This window comes from Primulina huaijiensis, chromosome 14 (assembly GCF_012295235.1).
Source record: "Primulina huaijiensis isolate GDHJ02 chromosome 14, ASM1229523v2, whole genome shotgun sequence".
NCBI classification, from domain to species: Eukaryota; Viridiplantae; Streptophyta; class Magnoliopsida; order Lamiales; family Gesneriaceae; genus Primulina; species Primulina huaijiensis.
Window position 1 is genome coordinate 5151050 of NC_133319.1, and position 21094 is coordinate 5172143.

General features: G+C 35.2%; 1 protein-coding gene and 1 long non-coding RNA gene across 2 annotated transcripts in view; one reads left to right on the forward strand and one right to left on the reverse strand.

Annotated features, from left to right (window-relative positions):
* Positions 1-4597, reverse strand: part of LOC140957204 (uncharacterized) — a 10550-nt gene extending 5953 nt beyond the window's left edge. Inside the window, exon 1 of the mRNA XM_073414341.1 lies at positions 4333-4597. Within this exon, the coding sequence (XP_073270442.1) occupies positions 4333-4597 (265 nt within the window). The remainder of the gene's footprint in view (positions 1-4332) is intronic.
* Positions 4598-13963: 9366 nt separating this feature from the next.
* Positions 13964-15746, forward strand: LOC140957843 (uncharacterized). The gene is made up of 3 exons (XR_012171701.1): positions 13964-15211; positions 15287-15336; positions 15420-15746. It is a non-coding gene; the product is annotated as an uncharacterized lncRNA (long non-coding RNA).
* Positions 15747-21094: the final 5348 nt, after the last annotated feature.

Genomic DNA, 21094 nt, shown 5'->3' on the forward strand with positions numbered 1-21094 from the left:
TAAGTCACACGACCGAAAAGAAACATCCGAAAACTTTATTTCTTATTCTCTCGTTCTTTCTGCTGTGTCTTCTGTTGAAAGATTGAAACTCACGTTCGTGAGTTTCAAATTTATCAACTTTCAATTTTTTTTTAATATTATATTATATTATATTAATAAAATAATATAATATAATATAATATAATATAATATATAATATTTAACATTTTCAACGCCGATATATCCATTTGGATCAGTCAAACGATCAAATTTTCCAAAACTCAAAACATGAAACTTCTATATCTTTGAGTTTTCTACGTTATATCCAAATTTCAAATCATTTGGATTTCGTATGACCAAAATATGTCATATTTCATTCTTTAAAAATCATTAATTATTTAGTAATCTCACATTACTAAATTAACAACTTGTGATATTTTCTTCAGGCATTACAATACTCGACCAAAATTGAATATGGATAAAGGAAAATACATTCACTTTGTCAAATCAGTTATGGTACAAGAACAAGATGAGCCAAGTAAACTGGTTGAACAACCTACTGAAAGTACGAACAAGGCTAGAAGATATGGTATTGGTTATAGCCCAAAAGTTTTAACTGACTCACGTAGTCAGTCATAAAAAAGATTCAGCAGAAAATATTCAAATGGCTACTCCAATTACTATGACAGCAAGCCGGTTCAGAAAAGATATCGGCTGAACAATCAGTCGAACAAAGCTAAATCACATGTTGTATCATCTGCATACTACACACCAAACACACACAAATCGAGAAAGACCATCTGGAATACAGGAACTGGACAGTCAGTCATACTAATCCAAGTTTGGGTTACTAAAGGATTAATCAGTTTAGGACCCAAATAGAAAAGGGTACCAAAAATTATATCTTGTGTGTGATTGCAGGTAACAGGTACAATTAAGGAATCAATCTGGTACTGGGATAGTGGATGCTCACGACACATGACAGGAAATACAGATTTGTTATCTCAACTGATCAAGTACACTGGACCAAACATCAGTTTTGGAGATAATTTCAAAGGTAAAACTGTGGGTAAGGGTAAGCTTATCCATGATAACTTTACCATTAATGATGTTTTATTAGTTGAGAATCTCAAGTATAATCTGATTAGTATCAAACAATTATACGACAACGGATTCTCAGTTCAGTTTGACAAACACTCTTGTTCAGTCAAAGACTCAACTGATGAAGTTATTCTAACTGGCAAACGGTGTGGAAACACTTACAAAGTCAGTTGGAATGATCAACCTTATGCACCAGTATGTTTCATTGCTTCAAAAATTTCTAAAACCTGGTTGTGGCATAAGAGATTGAACCACCTGAACTTTAAATCCATTGCATATCTGAGTAACTAAGATCTTGTAACTGGTTTGCCCAAAATGGATTTTGTCAAAGATAAAATTTGTTCAGCATGTCAGTTTGGTAAACAAGTACAATCTTTTTTTAAAAACAAGGGCCGTAAATCTTCTTCCCGATGCTTAGAACTATTACATATGGATCTCTTTGGTCCAATACCAATCATGAGCTTAGGGAGAATGAAATACATCTTGGTGATTGTGGATGATTTTTCAAGATTTACTTGGGTTATTTTTCTCAAATCCAAAGACCAAACTGCTGCACAACTGATCAAGCTTTTCAAAAAATTATTAAATGAAAAATCAGTTGGAATTGATAGAATCAGATCTGATCGAGGAACTGAATTCATCAATCAAACTCTTTCAAATTTTTTAGAAAATGCTGGAATTAAGCATGAGCTCTCAGCAACTAGAACTCCTCAGCAAAATGGTGTAGCTGAAAGGAGAAACCGGACCCTTAAAGAAGCTGTTAGAACAATACTTGCTGATTCGGGCATTTCTCAAAGGTTTTGGGCAGAGGCAGTAAACACTGCGTGTTATGCTCAGAACAGATCGATTATTAATAAAAATCATATGAAAACACCATATGAGATCTGGCATGGAAGAAAAAGTGTGGTCTCCTACTTTAAAATATTCAGCTGCAGATGTTTTATTCTCGATAATGGTAAAAATCATTTAAAAACCTTTGATGCAAAATCTACATAGGGGATATTTCTTGGATATTCTTCAGTTAGCAAAGCATATAGAGTTTTTAATAAAAATTCTTTGAATGTTGAAGAATCTATCCATGTTGTTTTTGAAGAAAACGCTCTAACTGATAAGCCAACTGATCCAGTTGAGCTAATTGATAGACTTACAGAGATCAGTTTGGAGGATGAAGATGAAGAAGACAATCATATCAATCACAACAACCTCCAAACACCAGAACCAGAAGTGCTAGAACAACCAGTTGAACAGGAAGCTATTCCTGATGTTCAGTTGGAGGAGCCTATTGAGAATATTCAACTGCCAACTGATGAAGCTCCAACTGATACAGAAGCAGTTACCAACTTGGATACAACAAACACTGAACTCAGATGGAAGAAATCACATCCTTCGGAATTGGTGATAGGTAATCCATCTGATCCGGTAAGAACAAGAAATCAGATGCTTAACTTATTCATTCATTCAGCCTTTGTATCGCAATTAGAACCAAAGAAAACTGATGAAGCTCTTGCTGATCCAAACTGGATAAATGCAATGCAAGAGGAGCTGAATCAGTTTACCCATAACAATGTCTGGAACTTAGTTCTAAGACCACTTTCAAAAACTGTTATAGGTACAAAATGGGTGTACAAGAACAAACTGAACGAAGATGGTTCAGTTGTGCGCAACAAGGCGAGACTGGTAGCACAAGGATATAGGCAAGAAGAAAGAATTGACTATGATGAAACATATGCCCCAGTTGCAAGACTGGAAGCCATCCGAATATTCCTCGCCTATGCATCATTCAAGAACTTCAAAGTTTACCAGATGGATGTGAAGAGCGCATTTTTAAACGGTCAGCTGCAGGAAAAAGTCTATGTGGAGCAACCTCCAGGTTTCATCATTCATACTTTTCCTGATTATGTCTACCATTTGAACAAAGCCTTATATGGTCTGAAACAAGCTCCAAGAGCTTGGTATGAAACGCTTTCAAAATTCCTAACTGATCATGATTTTTCAGTTGGATCAGCTGATAAGACCTTGTTCAAATTCTGTAAGAATATTCATATTCTACTTGTTCAAATTTACATTGATGATATTATATTTGGGTCAACTAACCCCAAATTATGTGAGAAGTTTGCTAAGTTGATGCAGGACAAATTCGAAATGAGCATGATGGGTGAATTGAAATTTTTCCTTGGACTGCAAGTGAAGCAACTGGAAACTGGTATCTTTATCAGTCAGACCAAATATACGAAGGAGCTGCTCAAGAAATTTGGCATGGAATCATGCTCAGCAGCAAGCACTCCCATGAGTTCATCAGTTAAACTAGACAATGATCAAGGGGGAATATCAGTTGAGGGACATTATACAGAGGTTTAATAGGTTCATTATTGTACCTAATTGCTAGTCGTCCTGATATTGTATTTGTTGTATGCATGTGTGCTCGATTTCAAGCAAATCCTAAGCAATCACATTTCTCAGCCGCCAAAAAGATTTTAAAATACCTTAAGGGCACACAAAATGTTGGGGTGTGGTATTCTAAAGACTCATCTTTTAATTTAGTTGGATATTCAGATGCAGATTATGCAGGATGTAAGCTTGATCGGAAAAGTACAAGTGGATCATGCCAGTTTCTAGGAGATAGACTGATATCTTGGTTCAGCAAGAAGCAAACATCCATAGCTACTTCCATGATTGAAACAGAATATCTTGCTGCTGGAAGTTGCTGCGCTCAACTGCTCTGGATTCAGCAACAACTGAAAGACTATGGAGTCATCGCCAAAGAATATCCTATATTTTGTGATAATACAAGCACAATTGCTATAACGTATAACCCAGTTCTTCACTCAAATACCAAGCACATCGATGTCAGGCATCACTTCATCAGAGATCATGTCTTGAAGAAGGACATCAGACTGGAATACGTCTCAACTGAGCAACAAACAGCTGATATCTTCACCAAACCACTACCCGAGACTAAGTTTTCTCACTTTCGCAATATACTTGGTTTAATAGATTTATCTTAATCAGTTTTCCATGATTATATCTCAGTTGCTAATATATTTGTATTATTTATCTAATTCTTAACTGATGTTAGCTTGTCAGTTTGTTATTATGATTTAGTTAGTCACTTATTTTTCAGCTTATGAGATTAACTATTGCAGAAAAATAAAAGACAAAGCTAAAACTAAATGAGTCTTTATTTAAAGAAATTGTTGCGGATTACACCAAAATATTCTTCTTCAACAAAAGACCTCCATTTTTTCATCCAACCGGATATTTCGCCAGTTGAAGTCTTAAGAAAGCTATCAGAAACAGCTATTCGCTCCAGAATAGTCCTCTCATTGTGGAGCATCAGCTGGTAGACATAACCATCTCCAAAGAGGTTCACCGTCTCGGCAACGTGCAAACGCTCTCTATACTTTTCTAGCTTTGCCAACACTCTAGGAGTGTTCGCTTCTCCACATTCATAGAGGAACTGGAGTCCTTGCAGCTCCTCCCAATAGCGAAGGATTTTATGGAAGACTTCATCTTCCATATCATTCAGCTCAAATGACCAACCAGATTCCAGCGCATACGTTGAATGCTATGGCGATCAATTTCGATTCAGTCCTATCTATCAAAGAAGCCGAGGTCAAGAATGTATTTCAGAAGCTTCAATCAGCTGGGCTCAGAACATTCTTGGGACAATCTTCTCAAGAAATCTATCCAAAAGAGCTTTTCGATTTCTACTCTAGTGGATTTATCAATCAGGATGGAAGCATCTCATCTACTGTCAATGGTCAATTGTTGACCATATCTGAAGACTCCTTTGGTGAGATATTCTTGTTGTCGTCTGATATATTGGCACACCTTTCTGATGTTAAAGCATCAGATATTGAAGAGATACAGACACAACTCTCCGCTGATGGACGGAAAATCAAAGTTTCCAATCCAAAGAAGGAACTAAAGCATGAGGTTCAGTTTTTGGCTGACATTGTAGCCAAGGTGTTATTGGCAAAGGCAGGATCCTTTGCTGCTCTTACCTTGGAGAAATTTCAAGCTCTTACCATTATCATGGCAGGACAAAGACTCAACTGGAGGCAACTCACCTTCAACATATTGAAAAACATGTTTCTATCCACCAAACAGTCCAAAGGATTTGCTGTTCAGTTGAGCTATTTGCTTAAAATCAAAGGGTTGGTGGCTGATGATTCTGAAAGATCATCCAAATTCAAAGTTTTCAATGCTAAGAATATTCTGCCGCCCAAGGCCAAACTGGATCTTACTCCTGATCAATTCGTCGAGATCAAAAAAGAGATTGGAGTACCGTAGGCTGCTCCCAAGTCTGTGAAAAAGGCAAAAACTCTGGCACAGCTGAAGACCTCCAAAAAGAAGCTGATTGCCAATGCATCGGAATCGGAGAAAACTCCATCTCCCAAGGTTACCAAGAAGCCTAGAACCCAGAAAACCAAGCCATTAGCTTCGCTGGAAGCTATTCAAACTGAAAGGCTGAAACCTTCAGACGCTCAACAACCTATTCAGGCTATTCCACTAAAAGCCGTTCCAGCTGAAGTTTCAGCAAGAGATCAGTTGTCTCAACCAACTGGTAAAGTGTCGGATTTTGGTACAGGCCAAATGTTGCACCAATGTGGCCTAAAAACTGAAAAGTACACATAAACAAGGTAAAAATCCAGATAACAAAAAATTCTTTGGACGAGTCGTAGAACCATATAAAAATAAAAAAGTTAAAAAGAGAGATCAACGGAACAAAGCTTTCATACAATTCCAATGCAACTGGCATTGCAGATACACCATAAATATTTGTATACAAAACTAATTACAATCAACATGAGAAGCGTAGGGCTCGATTCCCTACAAAAAATGGAAGCTAATTGTTGGAAACTTAATTTCGGCTATTTGACAAATCATTTATCTATTGGACTAACTGATCAAGTATTTGTATTATACAACTTGCTTAACTGAAGTATCACATGAGTTATCAAAGGCAACCGAATCCAGCTGAACTGAACCTTCGAAGTTAACTGACTGATCAGTTGAACCTAACTGGATTTCTAAAGACAGCTGACTGATCAATTGAAAACTGATCAGTTGATTCACTCAGCACAAGCTTATCAGCTACAATTTATCAGCTGATCGCTCAGCCATACACGTCATCAAATGAAAAGGACGTTCAACCGACATCAGTACAAGTAGACTGCAACTCGTAGTGGAACGCCGCATTTAGGAGTCTACAGTGTACGATTGTCAGAAGAATATCAACGTGGCAATCAACGGATATAAAATTCAAATATTATATCAAGTTACCATTGGAAGAGAAGCCTATAAATAGGCGAAGAGAGCAGCTGAAGAAACAAGGATACAAGAACAACTATTTTACTCAAGCTGTTACTCTGCTGAAATCAAAAGCTCACTCTTACTAAGTTCTATCTGTAGCATTCAAGGCTACCGTCTTTGAGCTTGTTAGCACACTGTAATCTCTATTATATTGTTAAGTTGTGCTAAGATCAGTCACGAACTAAAATAGCCTGTTGTAACTAAGAGTTTCAGTTTTGGCACTGATAAGACCAAACTGAAGTGGGTCAGTACAAACATTGTATTCGATCAAAGTCTTTTATTAGAAATCCTCTCTTTGTGATAGAAGGGGTGACGTAGGAGTTATTTCATTCTCCGAACATCCAGAAATAAATCGCGTGCTTTTCATTTCAGTTACCTTTTATTTTAGTTATTTTATCTTTCATTCAGTTTACTTCCGCAACTGTTTTCTCAGTTAAACTGATTGTCATCGACTGGCGAGATACCGAGTATCAGTTTGTCATTAAACTGAACTCTACGTACGAAAAACGAACATAATATATGAGTGTTTATTCAACCCCACCTTCTAAACATTTTTTACTTCTTAACCGGTCCTTTCACTAGTGACGATCGTCATGTAATCTATATGCCACGAAGATGTTTCGTCATTTGAACCCTATCAAACACAACATAAACACAATCAACTTTCCTCGCCTAACTCTTCTGTCAATCTCTCTTGCACTTCCAAGATCGTATCTGCTGATAGTTGGTCTCTGTCTGGCCGGAACCTTATTAAATCAATCATAATTAAGAAGTGTTACTGATTTACTAATATCAATTTGGGGGAAGATTATGAATACTTCATGTGCATACAGAGTAACTCATTATTCCATACACCTACAGAGTAAGTTCCTATACAAAACAGAATCATCAAGGATAAGCTTTATGTTGGTCCCACGTGCGGTAGTTTGAGATAATAAATACGAAAATAAAGAATAAACTGGACACCGAGATTTACATGAAAAACCCTTAAAAATTATTAGGGTAAAAACTACAAGCAAGATGAAAAGAATTCTACTATAATATTTTGTGGTGTACAACTCACTCACTGTGTTTCCAAAGAGAACACACTCTCTTAATACAGGAAAACAAACACCTCACAAATATTATAGAACTAAGAACTCAAATGTTATAAGATGAGAGAAAACTCGAAGAAGGGATGATTTCAGAATGAATGGGGAAGCTCTATTTATAGAGCCCCTTGTCCGTGTGAATACGCGTTAAAAACGCATTATTTACGTCTGAACATTATCACCATTGTCTGCTCATTTAATGTTTGTCACATTTGACTTTGCCGACATTTCTCCCACTTGGAGATTTGATAGAAAATCAACACATCCTTTCAATATTGTCATTATCTGCTGCTTATGTTTCTGCTATGTCACTTGAGGATCTACACCACTCAAACTTATCAGTGTTCACTAGCTTGGTCAAAAAATCAGCTATGTTATCTTTTGTATGAATCTTCTGCATATCCACACTTTCTTCCTCTACTACTTCTCGCACAAAGTGAAATTGAACTCCAATGTGTTTAGTCTTGGAATGAAAGGCTGGATTCCTTGCGATGTGCAAGGCACTCTGACTGTTACAAAACAAAGGAACATTTTCTTGTTTGTGCTTGATCTCTTCCAATAACCTTTTAATACATATTGCCTCCTTGCAAGCTTGAGTAGCTGCCATGTATTCTGCCTCCGTCGTAGATAACGCCACAACTGTTTGTAGTTTTGAAACCCAGCTTAATGTTCTCTCTGCAAGTGTAAACACATAATCAGTAGTAGATTTTTTTTATCAGAATCACCTGCATAATCTGAATCGACATAACCCCTGAGTGTAAAATTTGATCATCCATAACATAATACAGCATTCGAGATACCCTTAATGTATCTAAGGATCCTTTTAACAGTGCTCCAATGCTCTTTCCAGGATTCACCATATACCGACTAACTGCTCCCACTGCTTGAGCAATGTCTGGTCTTGTACAGATCATGGCGAACATCAAACTTCCGACTGCTGATGCATATGGTACTCGATACATCTCCATCCTCTCTGCTTCACTGCTAGGACACATCTCGGAAGGTTAACTTGAAGTTAACAGGAAGAGAGGTCGAAATTGGCTTACTATCTTGCATGTTGAAGAGTTGTAAAACTTTCTTCAAATAATTTTTCTGGGAAAGCCAAATCTTTCTGTTACTTCTGTCTCGGTAAACTTGCATCCCTAGAATCTTGTTTGCTGGTCCCCAAGTCCTTTATATCAAATTTTCTAGCCAACTATGCCTTCAATCCTTGGACCTGATCTTTGTTGGGGCCTGCTACCAACATGTTGTCCACATACAACAACAAAATGATATAATCATTACCAGACCTCTTGAAATACGTACAAGGGTCTGCACTCAGTCTATTGTATCCAAGGCTCATGATATAGGAATCAAATCTCTAGTATCAACACATCGGCGCCTGTTTGAGACCGTACATAGATTTGTTCAACTTGCAAACCAAGTTCTTTTTGCCTTTTTCCGCAAAAACTTCTGGCTGAAGCATATAGATTTCTTCTTCAAGATATCCTTGAAGAAATGTTGTTTTCACATCTAGCTGTTCTAGATGTAGGTCAAACAACGCACATAATATCATAACTACTCTGACTGTTGTAAGCCGAACCACAGGAGAAAATATTTCATTGAAGTCAATGCCTTCTTTCTGAACATACCCTTTTACCACCAATCTAGCACGATACCGCTCCACTTTGTTATTGACATCACGCTTGATCTTATAGACTCATCTGTTTCCAATGGCTTTCCTCCCTTGTGGTAGTGTAACAAGATCCCAAGTTTTATTCTTGTCTAATACCTCCAACTCTTCTTTCATTGCTATCATCCACAAGGATACATTCGAACTTTGAGTAGCCTCATGGAAACTCGATGGCTCACCATCATCTGATAATAGACAATATGCAATATTTGTTTCAGTGACATAATCTGAAAGCCAACCTGGTGGTCTTCTGTCTCGAGTTGACTGCCTCACATTGGAAACCTCAGACTCAACATGTTCTTGTTCTTCGTGCTCTGGTACTGCTTCACAAGAAATTTGACATTTGTCCGTCTTATTTTCCACCTGAAATATAGTATTTTCTGAATTCAGTGTGTCTTTGTCTCCCTTTACTTTATCTTTCTCGAAGATAACATCTCTGCTGATGACAAGCTTGTGAACAGTAGGATCCCACAAACGAAACCCCTTTACTTCATCAGCATAACCCAAGAAGATACATTTTCTGGATTTCGAATCCAACTTCGATTTTTCTTGCTCATTATACAGAACGTACACAGGACTTCCAAATGTATGCAAATGAGATTAATCTGTTGGCTTCCCGGTCCACATCTCTATCGGAGTCTTCAGATCAATCGCCACTGAAGGAGAACGATTGATAATATAACAAGCGGTTTTGACTGCTTCTGCCCAAAATGACCTGGCTAGACCCGTGGTACTCAACATAGCTCTTGTTCTGTCCAACAAGGTCATGTACATCCGCTCCGCCACTCCATTCTGTTGAGGTGTGTAAGCCATCGTAAACTGTCTTTTGATGCCCTCATGTTGACAATATGCATCAAATTCGTCACTAGTATATTCTCCTCCATTGTCAGTCCTCAGACACTTGATTTTCTTTTCCGATTTAAGTTCAACCCGCGCTTTGAAATCTTTGAAGACTTGAAAAACATCTTATTTTTTTTTGATTGGATACACCCAACATCACCTAGAGAAATCATCAATGAACGAGACAAAGTATCTCGCTCCTCCTAGGGACACAACCGGTGCTTGCCAAACATCCGAATGAATCAGCTCCAATATTCTTTTGCTTTTGGCAGTAGAAGTGCCAAACTTTAATATGTGTTGTTTACTGATAACACAATGCTCACAAAAGGGTATTGATATTTTTATAAGTCCCGGCAGCAGCTTCCGTTCTGAGAGAATTTTCAACCCCCTTTCTGACATATGTCCGAGCTTTCTATGCAATAACACTGTTAATTCTTCTCCTGAACTAATTGATGCAACAGCTAGTTCCGTCTCTTTGTGTGTTTCTCCCAAAAGTACATACAGATTTGCATCAATTTTTTCCGCCTTCATAACCACAAGCGCACCCTTCACAATTTTCATGATCTCGTTTTCGATACGTGTTTTGCACCCGATATCATCCACTTGTCCCAAGGACAAAAGATTTTTTGTCAGTCCTTTCACATCTCGTACCTCATGTATGGTGCGAATGGTGCCATCAAACATTTTAATTTTGATAGTACCGACCCCAGCGATTTCCAAGACGTTATCATTTCCCATGAATAAAGATCCTCCTGAGACTGGTTCATAATGATCAAACCATTCTCTCCGAGATGTCATGTGCCACGTCGCTCCTGAATCCATAATCCACGTGTCACAAAATTTGTGCATGCTTTCTGCAACAGTTGCTGCTTCGCTGAATAATATTTAACCATCGCCTGAAGTATTGGCCATATTTCCTTGAGAACTTTTATCGATACTCGTACACTCTTTCTTGAAGTGCCCTTTACCGCCACATTTAAAGCAGTAAATATATTTTTTTCTTACTTCTTGACTTTGATCTATCTCGTCTTTGGCTCTCACGGGAGTCACGATCCATAAATCTTCCTTTTATCATCAGTAGAGCTTCTGCATGCTTCGATGTTACCAACCTATCTTCTTTATTCTTGCACCGGCTTTCTTCACTGAGAACCACAGTTAAGACATAGTCAAATTTTAGAAAGCACATAAGAATATTGTTGGAAATTCTGATGATAAGTTGTTCATATGAATCTGGTAGACTTTGAAGTAGAAGTTCTGCACGTTCGTTTTTCCCTATTTTATGCCCCATGGAAGTGAGTTGGGCAAATATATTATTTAGTGTGTTGATATGGTCGGTCATCGATGAAGATTCTGCCATCCGAAGAGTATAAAGCCTTGTCTTTAGGAAAATCATGTTGTGTTGTGACTTGACCTCGTAGATCTTTGTCAGAGTATCCCAGATAACTTTGGTTGTTTTTATCTCAGAGATACTTGACAATACTTCGTCTGCTGTAGCCAAGTGTAAATTGGCAACAACATTATCATTCATCTCATTCCACTTTCCATCGTCCGTAATTTCCACCGGTCTATCTCCAATATCCGCCAAGCAGTTATCCTTTCTTAAAACTGTTTGTCTCTTTATTTTCCACAACATAAAATTGCTTCCGTTGAACTTTGCTATTCGTACCTGCCCGTCATTATGTCTACGACAATTTAGTAGACTGAATAAAATAATCACGCCTTAATAAAAAAATCTCAAAAAATCTTTTCTGATGTGGAAGATCAGTTTAGGCTGCAACCACAGAGCATACTCAGAATTTTAAGAAATTTTATACCAAGGCTCTGATACCACTTGTTGGTCTCACGTGCAGTAATTTGAGATAATAAATATGAAAATAAAGAATAAACTGGACACTGAGATTTACGTGAAAAACTCCTAAAAATTATTAGGGTAAAAACCACGGGCAAGATGAAAAAAATTCCACTATAATATTTTGTTGTGTACAACTCACTCACTGTGTTTCCAAATAGAACACACACTCTCTTAATATAGGAGAACAAACACCTCACAAATATTATAGAACTAAGCACTCAAATGCTATAAAATGATAGAAAACTCGAAAAATGGATGATTTCAGAATGAAGGGGAAAGCTCTATTTATAGAGCCCCTTGCCCATGTGAATACGCGTTAAAAATGCGTTATTTCCGTCTGAACATTATCATCATTGTATGCTCATTTAATGCCTGCCACATTTGACTTTGCCGACACTTTCGTCTCATGAATATTTCGACTGTGAAGTGTGCCATGTTTCTTCAAAAATTTGTTATCATTCTTCAGGAAGAAATTATTGTTATTAAGATGTTTTTAGTTTCTACATTTATTCATCATTTTCAAATATCAAGTACTTAGGCCATGAAGTTGGAGAATTGTCAGAAGGTAGGACTGGAAGAACAAATGAATTACACAAAATGAGTTTATTTAAAAACGTTGCTCCTTACAAAATATTTTGAGCCTATGTAGATGTGTAAGTTACCTGAAAAAGGTGGAATCAGCTTCAATGGCAACAGCTCTGGCTAAGTATGACTTTCCTGTTCCAGCTGAACCGTATAAAAGAAAAGATCTTCATGGGCATCTCTTGCCTAATATTAGCCAATAATTCATGTAAAAAAAAATATCGAATGAAACAGTAAAATGTTATGTATCAAATTTTTTTTAGTATTCACGAATCCCGAACTTCATCTCTCATATTTCTTATTCTTTTCCCATGTCACATCTTGTTGGATTCTTTTCTTGTTTATTTTATTTTTTTGAGAGAGACGAGGACTTAGGGATGGCAATTTTCCCCGCGAGTTCGGGGCCCCGCGAAGAAAACCCGAAACGGGGCTGGTTCANTGGTGCTACGTACTGCATGAGGTAGCTTCTCATCTGTTTGGTTCTTTGATTAAATTGTTGTCATCATATAATTAATGATTATGTTGGTTGAATCAGTAAATAAAATTAGTTTGAGTTCACTTAATTATTTAAAATGTGTTTTCATCTCATGAACTTCTTTGGGGTGATTAAAAGTTTTCATTGAAATGATACAAGGATGCTTTGTTATATATATATCAACCAAACTTACTCTATTATTTGTATCATTTAAGATGAAAACTAATGATTAAGAGGTTGTGGGTGCCATGTAAACTGCTCCAACCGTGGGAAGTCAAGCATCACATTCGTAAAATGAGAGTGATTCAATATGGGCAAACAAAACATCTCTTAATGAGAATTTAGATGCTGAAATTACAGCAGAAGATGATGGAAATAAAAGAAAATTAAGATCTCTCGCATTGGATCATTTCGAGAGAAAGAAAATTGGAGGAAAATGGAGAGCGATGTGCAATGATTGTAAGAAATCCTTGGGTGCTGAAGCTAAGAATGGCATCGGACATTTGCTTGACCATATAAAAACATGTTTGTACAAAAGACAGAAGACGATGAATCAATTACTATTGCAGTCGACAAAATCCAATGATGAGACGATGGTACTTGGGACATACAATTTCAACCAAGATCATGGGAGGGCGGATCTTGCGAATATGATTTTATTACATGAGTATCCGTTATCTATGGTCGATCATGCGGGCTTTAGAAGGTGCTCGTATGCGTTACAAACCAATATTTAAAGTTGTTTCCCGTAACACAATTAAGAACGACATCATGAAGGTGTTTGAGTATGAAAGAGATAAGACAATGAAATTATTAGACTCAAATGCTAGTCGAATTGCATAGACAACTAATATGTGGACATCAAGTAATCAGAAAAGAGGATTCATGGCCTTTACTTCACATTTCATCGATACTTCATGGAAATTACAAAGTCGGCTTGTAAGGTAATTTTTTTAACTCTTTAACTTTATACTTGTATTTTTCCATTAATTATATTACTATTATTATTATTAAAATTTATTATATTTTTTTACCATATTTATGTATGTGTGTCCACATACTGTCGAGGTCCTCGCAAGTGCCTTTGTTGAATGCCTCTTGGATTGGAATTTGGATTCTAAGTTATATCTTTTAACTGTTGATAATTGCACAACTAATGATGCTATGATTGAGCTTATTCTGGACAAGCTTCCTCCAAGTTCACTTATTTTAGAAGGAAAATTATTTCACATGCGGTGTTGTGCCCATATTTTGAATTTGGTTGTGAGGTATGTACTAGAATTAATTTGTGACAGTATTGAAACAATTCGTTATAGTGTCGGATTTTGGTTAGCAACTCCGAAAAGAGATGAAAAATTTATTGAAACAGCTCGACAGTTGAATATTCCAAGCACCACAAAATTGGAACTTGATTACAAAACACGGTGGAACTTCACTTATTTAATGCTTATCACTGCATTGGAATACAAAGATGTGTTTACTCGTTTGAAACAAAGTGAGACTTTATATAAAAGAGTTCGCAAAGAAGAAGATTGGTCAAAAGTGAAAGATATTTCTTCTAAATTGGAGATGTTTTATGATGCCACAGAGTTGTTTTCAGGGACCAAGTAACTGACTATAAATCTTTTCTTCTCAACCATTTGTGATATTAAGTTGGCAATTAGTGATTGGCTTCTCTCATATGATAATTTAGTGAAAACGAAGGCAACAAATATGAAAGTAAAGTTTGATAAATGTTAGGATGTGATGAATTGTTTATTAGCAATTGAGAGCATTTTAGATCTGAGGTACAAGATGAAAATAATTCAATTCTATTATCCTCTTGTTTATGGTGATATGTCTTCATTTGAGATTGAAACAGTGAAGAAAAATTGTTTGAGGTGGTAGAAGAGTACATGAAAAAATCCAAACAATCTCAGGAAATGAAAGAATCACAATCTTCATCTTTAAGGCCTCCACTTCCTAAGCGTAGTAGTTATGCTGATAAATTCGAGATGTACATGGATTGTAATACTATTACTGAACATCAGAAATCCGAGTTGGATTATTATTTAAAAGAGTCACCCTTGCCAAGAAATACAAGTGACTTTGATATCTTATGTTTGTGGAAGAAAAGTGAGATCAAATATCCCATTTTGCATGATATTGTTAAAGATGTGTTGGCTATTCTTGTGACGATCGTTGATTCCGAATCAACATTCAGTATTAGTGGGAGAGTTTTAAGTACACACCGTAATAGGCATCATCCTAAAACAGTGGAAGCTTTGATGTGTGCTCGGTTTGGTTATGGAGTGAAATTCAAGGTATTAAATAGTTTTCAAATTAAATTATTTCTAATTTATTTGTAATTTTTGTTATTTATTTGTCTTAATTATTAGATTATACAGTTTCAAAGGATCAAAAGTTTGATAATGATTATGACATAGAAGTAAGCAATAAGTTGTTTTTGTCATTGTATTAAAGTGTTTTGAATTTATATAATTTTTTTCTATAAGTCTTATTAATTTGCAGGATCCGGATGGGCCAAAGTCACGCACTAATATTAAAATTGATTAATGTGTGGAGTGATGTGATTCGACATAATGGAGAAGAAAATGGCGATGATAATTATGAGTTTGATCATTTCTTTTTATAATGATGAAATAACATTAGTTTTTTCTCCAATCTTGTATGACTGTTGTACGATACTTACATGTTTTATCTCAAGGATTTGAGTTGCATCTTTTTTGCTACAGTATTTGACATTTGATATAAACTCTTTATCAGATATTTTATAGATTTTTTTATGATTCCATTTGAGTACTTGAAGTTTCATTAACAATTCGGGTATTTCAAATGGGTTCGAGTTGGGGGACAAGGATTTTATCCCCGCGGGTTCGGGGACGGGGATTCCCTGATTAGGTAGATCCGGGGATGAGTCGGGGATATAATTAGGAGACGGGGATGGGGAGGGCAAACCGTCTCCATCTCGTCCCATTGTCATCCCTAGACGAGGTTAAAAAATCATAATTTTTCCCCTTATCGATTACTGCCCTTTTTGATTTCTAAAATTTCATTAATCCACAACATGAGACTCAACTCCAATCATTGACAATAAAATTACAACCACAAGGCAATCAACTTCAACATATACCAAATATCTTCCATATGTACCGATAAAAAGTTGCACGTATCGCTCAATCAAAATAAACTTAGCAAGGAAAGGAAATCATACCCGTAAAGAATTGGGAGAACTTCACTGGAAGAATCACCGCCTCCTGCATCGCCTGCTTAGCACTCTCCAAACCCGCGACATCACTCTACTTAACATTGGGTTTCTCCCTAATTCAAGCCAGACCGAAGCTTCTCCTTATCCCCATCCTCCTCAGACCCCATCATTGCATTCATTGGCCTTCGTCTTGGGTCAGGTCGCCACAGCAGCATCGTCGTTTGATGCTGGACCCAACCCACCCTCGTCGGGCACAGCCCAGGTCTCCGTAGGCCGCCTCAAGTGCCCCTTAATTTTAGGATTTTCTAATACTTCAAATGGGTCGTGAAGTATTCCAAATCGTTCGTATATAAAGGGAAGGCTTTGGCATAGTGCCCGACATTATCCTCCACCACTGCCTGCCGTATGTATTCGATTGGGTAGATATATACGCTGAAAATGTAGGCTCGATAATTTTACTTTTTTTTTCTATAAACGATGTCGAACATTATGTTATTATCTCATAAAAAAATTTGTTGAAATTTTCGTATATGTTCGTCGATAAATCATATTTGTTATTTTTTTGTCTGGAAAATTCAAAGAATCCTAAACAATCACATCATTTAACTGATTATTAAGTATTTTATTCATAATCTTTGTGTTAGTCTTTGGTATTAAATATTTTAATGAAACTCTTTGTGCGAGTTTTTGGTATCTCAAATACTCTGGCTTTAACCTAATTGACTATTCATATGCAGATTATATATGTTACAAGGTTAACAAGAAAAACACAAGTGGATCATATCAATTCTTTGGAATTAGGCTAATCTCGTGGTTCATCAAGAAAAAGACCCTACATTTCCATCTCTATGATCTTAATTTAGATCTATTTCCCTAGTGATAAATCACGATAATTATATCAATCTATGATTATCAAATTAAAAGAGCTCTATTTTCCTATATTAAGAATGTGTCCAAAAGTACTGTGTTTTCCTAGTGCAGTTTACATGATTAGCAAGATTTTACGGGATATTACGTTAACTCAGAAATTTACCAAATCTGCAGCGAAACGTAATTTGTGAAGAAATTGTTTTATGTTAATCATTCATATTTATTCTATCATATAACAAAACTCTTACAATTTATGCTACCAAATTATCATTCTTCCACCTATTCTTATATTGTCATTTCTTATTTAATTTCCTTTTCTCTATTTGTTTATATATTTATTGTACCTTAGTTATATTATTTGATATTTTTTTATAATTATATAATAAAATATATATGTTTTCAAAAATACAATAAATTAAAAACAAAGCTATATATGTATGTATATATATCTGTACTTACTAATTACTATTAATTAAGGGAGAGATCTCAAAACATAACTAATTTTGGTGAAACTTTTTTAAAATTCTAAAATTACCTTTTCATACATTTTCCTCTAATATATATAATTATATTTCATAAAAACTTATCTAAGATGGTCTCGTTGGTCAATTTTGTGAGACAGATATTCTATTGTGGATCACCCATAAAAAAGTATTACTTTTTATTGTAAATATGAAAATGATTGACATGTCTCATGAATAAAGATTCGTGAAGATTCATGAGACGGTCTCACAAGATACCTAATCATTATATTTTTGGATTTGACTCTTTCAGACAAAGAAAAATGAATGTATTTTATTTATTCAATCTTTATTTAATTGTATTTTTCTTAGTATAATAGATCGTGTTTAAATTTTCATATTCATCATTATAGAAATATTATTTTACTAAACCTCATATCATATCTAATTTTGTAAGTACCATTACAAAATAAAAATTTGAGAAACAAAATATATGCAATATATAATATTCATATATTACATTACAGACACAACATTTGTGCTCAGTTAGTATATTATTAAAGTTGAGAGGCTTATATTAACTAATTTTGGTGTCATTGTATGTTTTTTGATAAACAAAAAATACACGTCTTCTCAAATTACAAAAAAAAAATTTACATTTTATTTAATTAAAAAAAATCAAAAACTCGAGTTTTTTTTTAATATTCATAAATTGTCCGTGCACCAATATATTAATATAAATGTCAGATTTTTAATGCAAAATGATGGTGTCTAACTAGATAGGGCATCTATTTCCTAAACAGAAGTTGCATGTTCTCAAACCCCATAACTAGAACATTTTATTTGTTTTTTTAAAATTTATTATTTTAAAATTACATTTTAGTTTATCAATAATTTTCACAATTATGATATGTTTTTCATGTAAATATAATCAAATTAAATTGTAATATATAATAATTTCAAAATAAGCATGACATATCACTAATTTTTATAATTATGATATTACCTTTCGGGCTAAAAATCTCGAAAGACTTGAATTTTAAATCAGCATTGTTTTTAAAATTTTCAACATATTGTTGTAAATTTTTATGTTTAACTCGTCAACTTTCAGAACATGTATAAAATGAAACACATTATTTTAATTATCAAATGATTATTTTTATGAAAAAGAATAAAAATGTATTATATATTTAAGCAAATGTCAACCTTTATGATGCTCACAAAATGCAAATAAAATAGCAACAACTTGTCGGAACGCATATCTACCGTCCATTTTATAATATGCTACAATGAAAAAAATATATATTGACTATATTTCCTTAACTTAATTGATGATACAAGATTTTTTTTAACCACGAATCGTTTAAAAAAAATCAAATTACTCTCACATTAATTATTTAATGTTGCATTTGAATTGAATAATTTAAAATATATGATTTCAAATGTATTTTCAGAGAAAATACAAATATTTTTTTATGAAAACAATCGAATAATGACGATTGAGCAGTTGTATGATTTAAAAGATTTGAATTATACAATTACGACACGCTATAACTTTTTGGTAAAAGTAGCTTAATGTTGTCATACATTTTGGTTTTTATGATGCAATGCTACTTGTTTCTTGCTATAATTCTTAGATGTATCATCACAATTATAAATATAATTATATCAATTCCATCACTTTCCATAAATTTATATACAAATCGCAAAATTGATTCTCTTGACAAGATCAGTATGTTTTGAAAATACCACAATTAATCCAAAAAATAACGAGAATTTTTTACTATCTTTACACCTTTTTTGTGTGTGTACATATTGTAACTTAGAGAAGAGATACTACATGTACATCCATATTTGTATATGATCAATTTGTACAACATAAAAAAATCGATACAAAAAATCAATTTGTAAAAATCTCATCATATATTGAATACAAAATCTCGCGATATAATAATTGTAAATATTATTGTAACGATATATTGATTGTACTTTTATTATTATTCAATTTAGATAAGGATTGTAGGACCACCTAATGATAAATATTTCATTATAATATATCTATATATTGTATTATATTTTTAATTAAATCGCTTCATTTTTTAAATAAAATAATCCATAAATAAATTGGACTTGATGGAGCAAGATAAAAGCACTGGAATTTTCATTTAATATAAAAAGATGCTATTAAATATTTGGTTTCGCTTTGATCGGCAAAACCTAATTTGACAAAAAGGCACTATCATATACAGATTAATTAAGTTTGATAATGCACGCTGATTGTGACCTAAAAAATTATTGGTCATGTGCAGGTAAATTGCATGTTAATTACGTCTTTATGACGTCATCATTGTCAACTCACGTTATATATATATACACATGTGCAGGTAAATTGCATGTTAATTACGTTGTTATGACGTCATCATTTTCGTATTGACATNGCTCTTGGGAGAAGGAATCAATTCATTAGTATTCTAAACTGGAATGCTCTGTACATGCTTTATAATACGAGAGACAAAAACGTAAGTCCACAAATGCTAAAGACGTAAAACAAAATAGCGATTACAGTACATGGGTTGACAACCAACTTGGGCTGGTTACTGACTTCACTGTATGGGCTGCCCAACATATATTACAGTGTATGGGCTGCCCAACATATACTAACACCCCCTTCAAGCTTGGAAAAAGTTGTGGACACCAAGCTTGGATAAGAGAAAGTGATGTTGATCGGTACTCAAACCTTTGGTGAAGATATCCGCGAGTTGCTGCGAAGAAGCAACATATGCTGTCTGAAAACACTCAGCTTTAATCTTGTCGCGGATGAGGTGACAATCGATGTCAATATGTTTGGTGCGTTCATGGAACATGGGATTAGTGGCAATGTGCATAGCGGCATTGTTATTGCAATATAATTTGGTAGGACCAGTGAACTGCACGCCCATGTCAGCTAGCAAACCTTGTGCCCAAATGATCTCACACGAGGTAGTGGCCATGTCTCTATATTCCTCCTTGGCCGAGGATCTGAAAATGACGCTTTGCTTTTTTGTACGCCATGACACCAGGGAATCACCCAATTTAATGCAAAAACTAGTAAGTGAACGACGAGAAATGGGACAAGAGGCCCAATCCGAGTCACAATAGGCAGACAAGTGTAATGGACTATTAGCAGACAAAAGAATGCCCATACCAGGAGATCCTTTGAGGTACTTGACAACCTGGATAACAGCGTCCATATGAGAGCGTTTGGGGGAATGCATAAATTGGCTCAACTGTTGAACATCATAACAGATGTCGGGCCTGGTAATGGTCAGATAAATCAATCTTCCAACTAAACGCTTATAGGAGTCGAGATCAGCAAGGATGCCATCCGAGGCAGTGATCGACTGAGAGGTGAACAAAAGACCAAACTCATTAGAAGTGAGTTTCAGATGTTGTTCAGCAGGAGTATCAAATGGTTTAGCTCCCAAAATGCCAGCTTCAGCAATGAGACCCAAGGCATACTTACGCTGATTCAAAAAAATGCCAGCGGTGTAGCGTGCTATTTCAATGCCCAAGAAATATTCCAATGGTCCAAGGTCCCGAAGCTCAAACTTAGAATGTAAAAACTTCTTCAAAACAGTAATGACATCTATGCTACTACCAGTAATGAT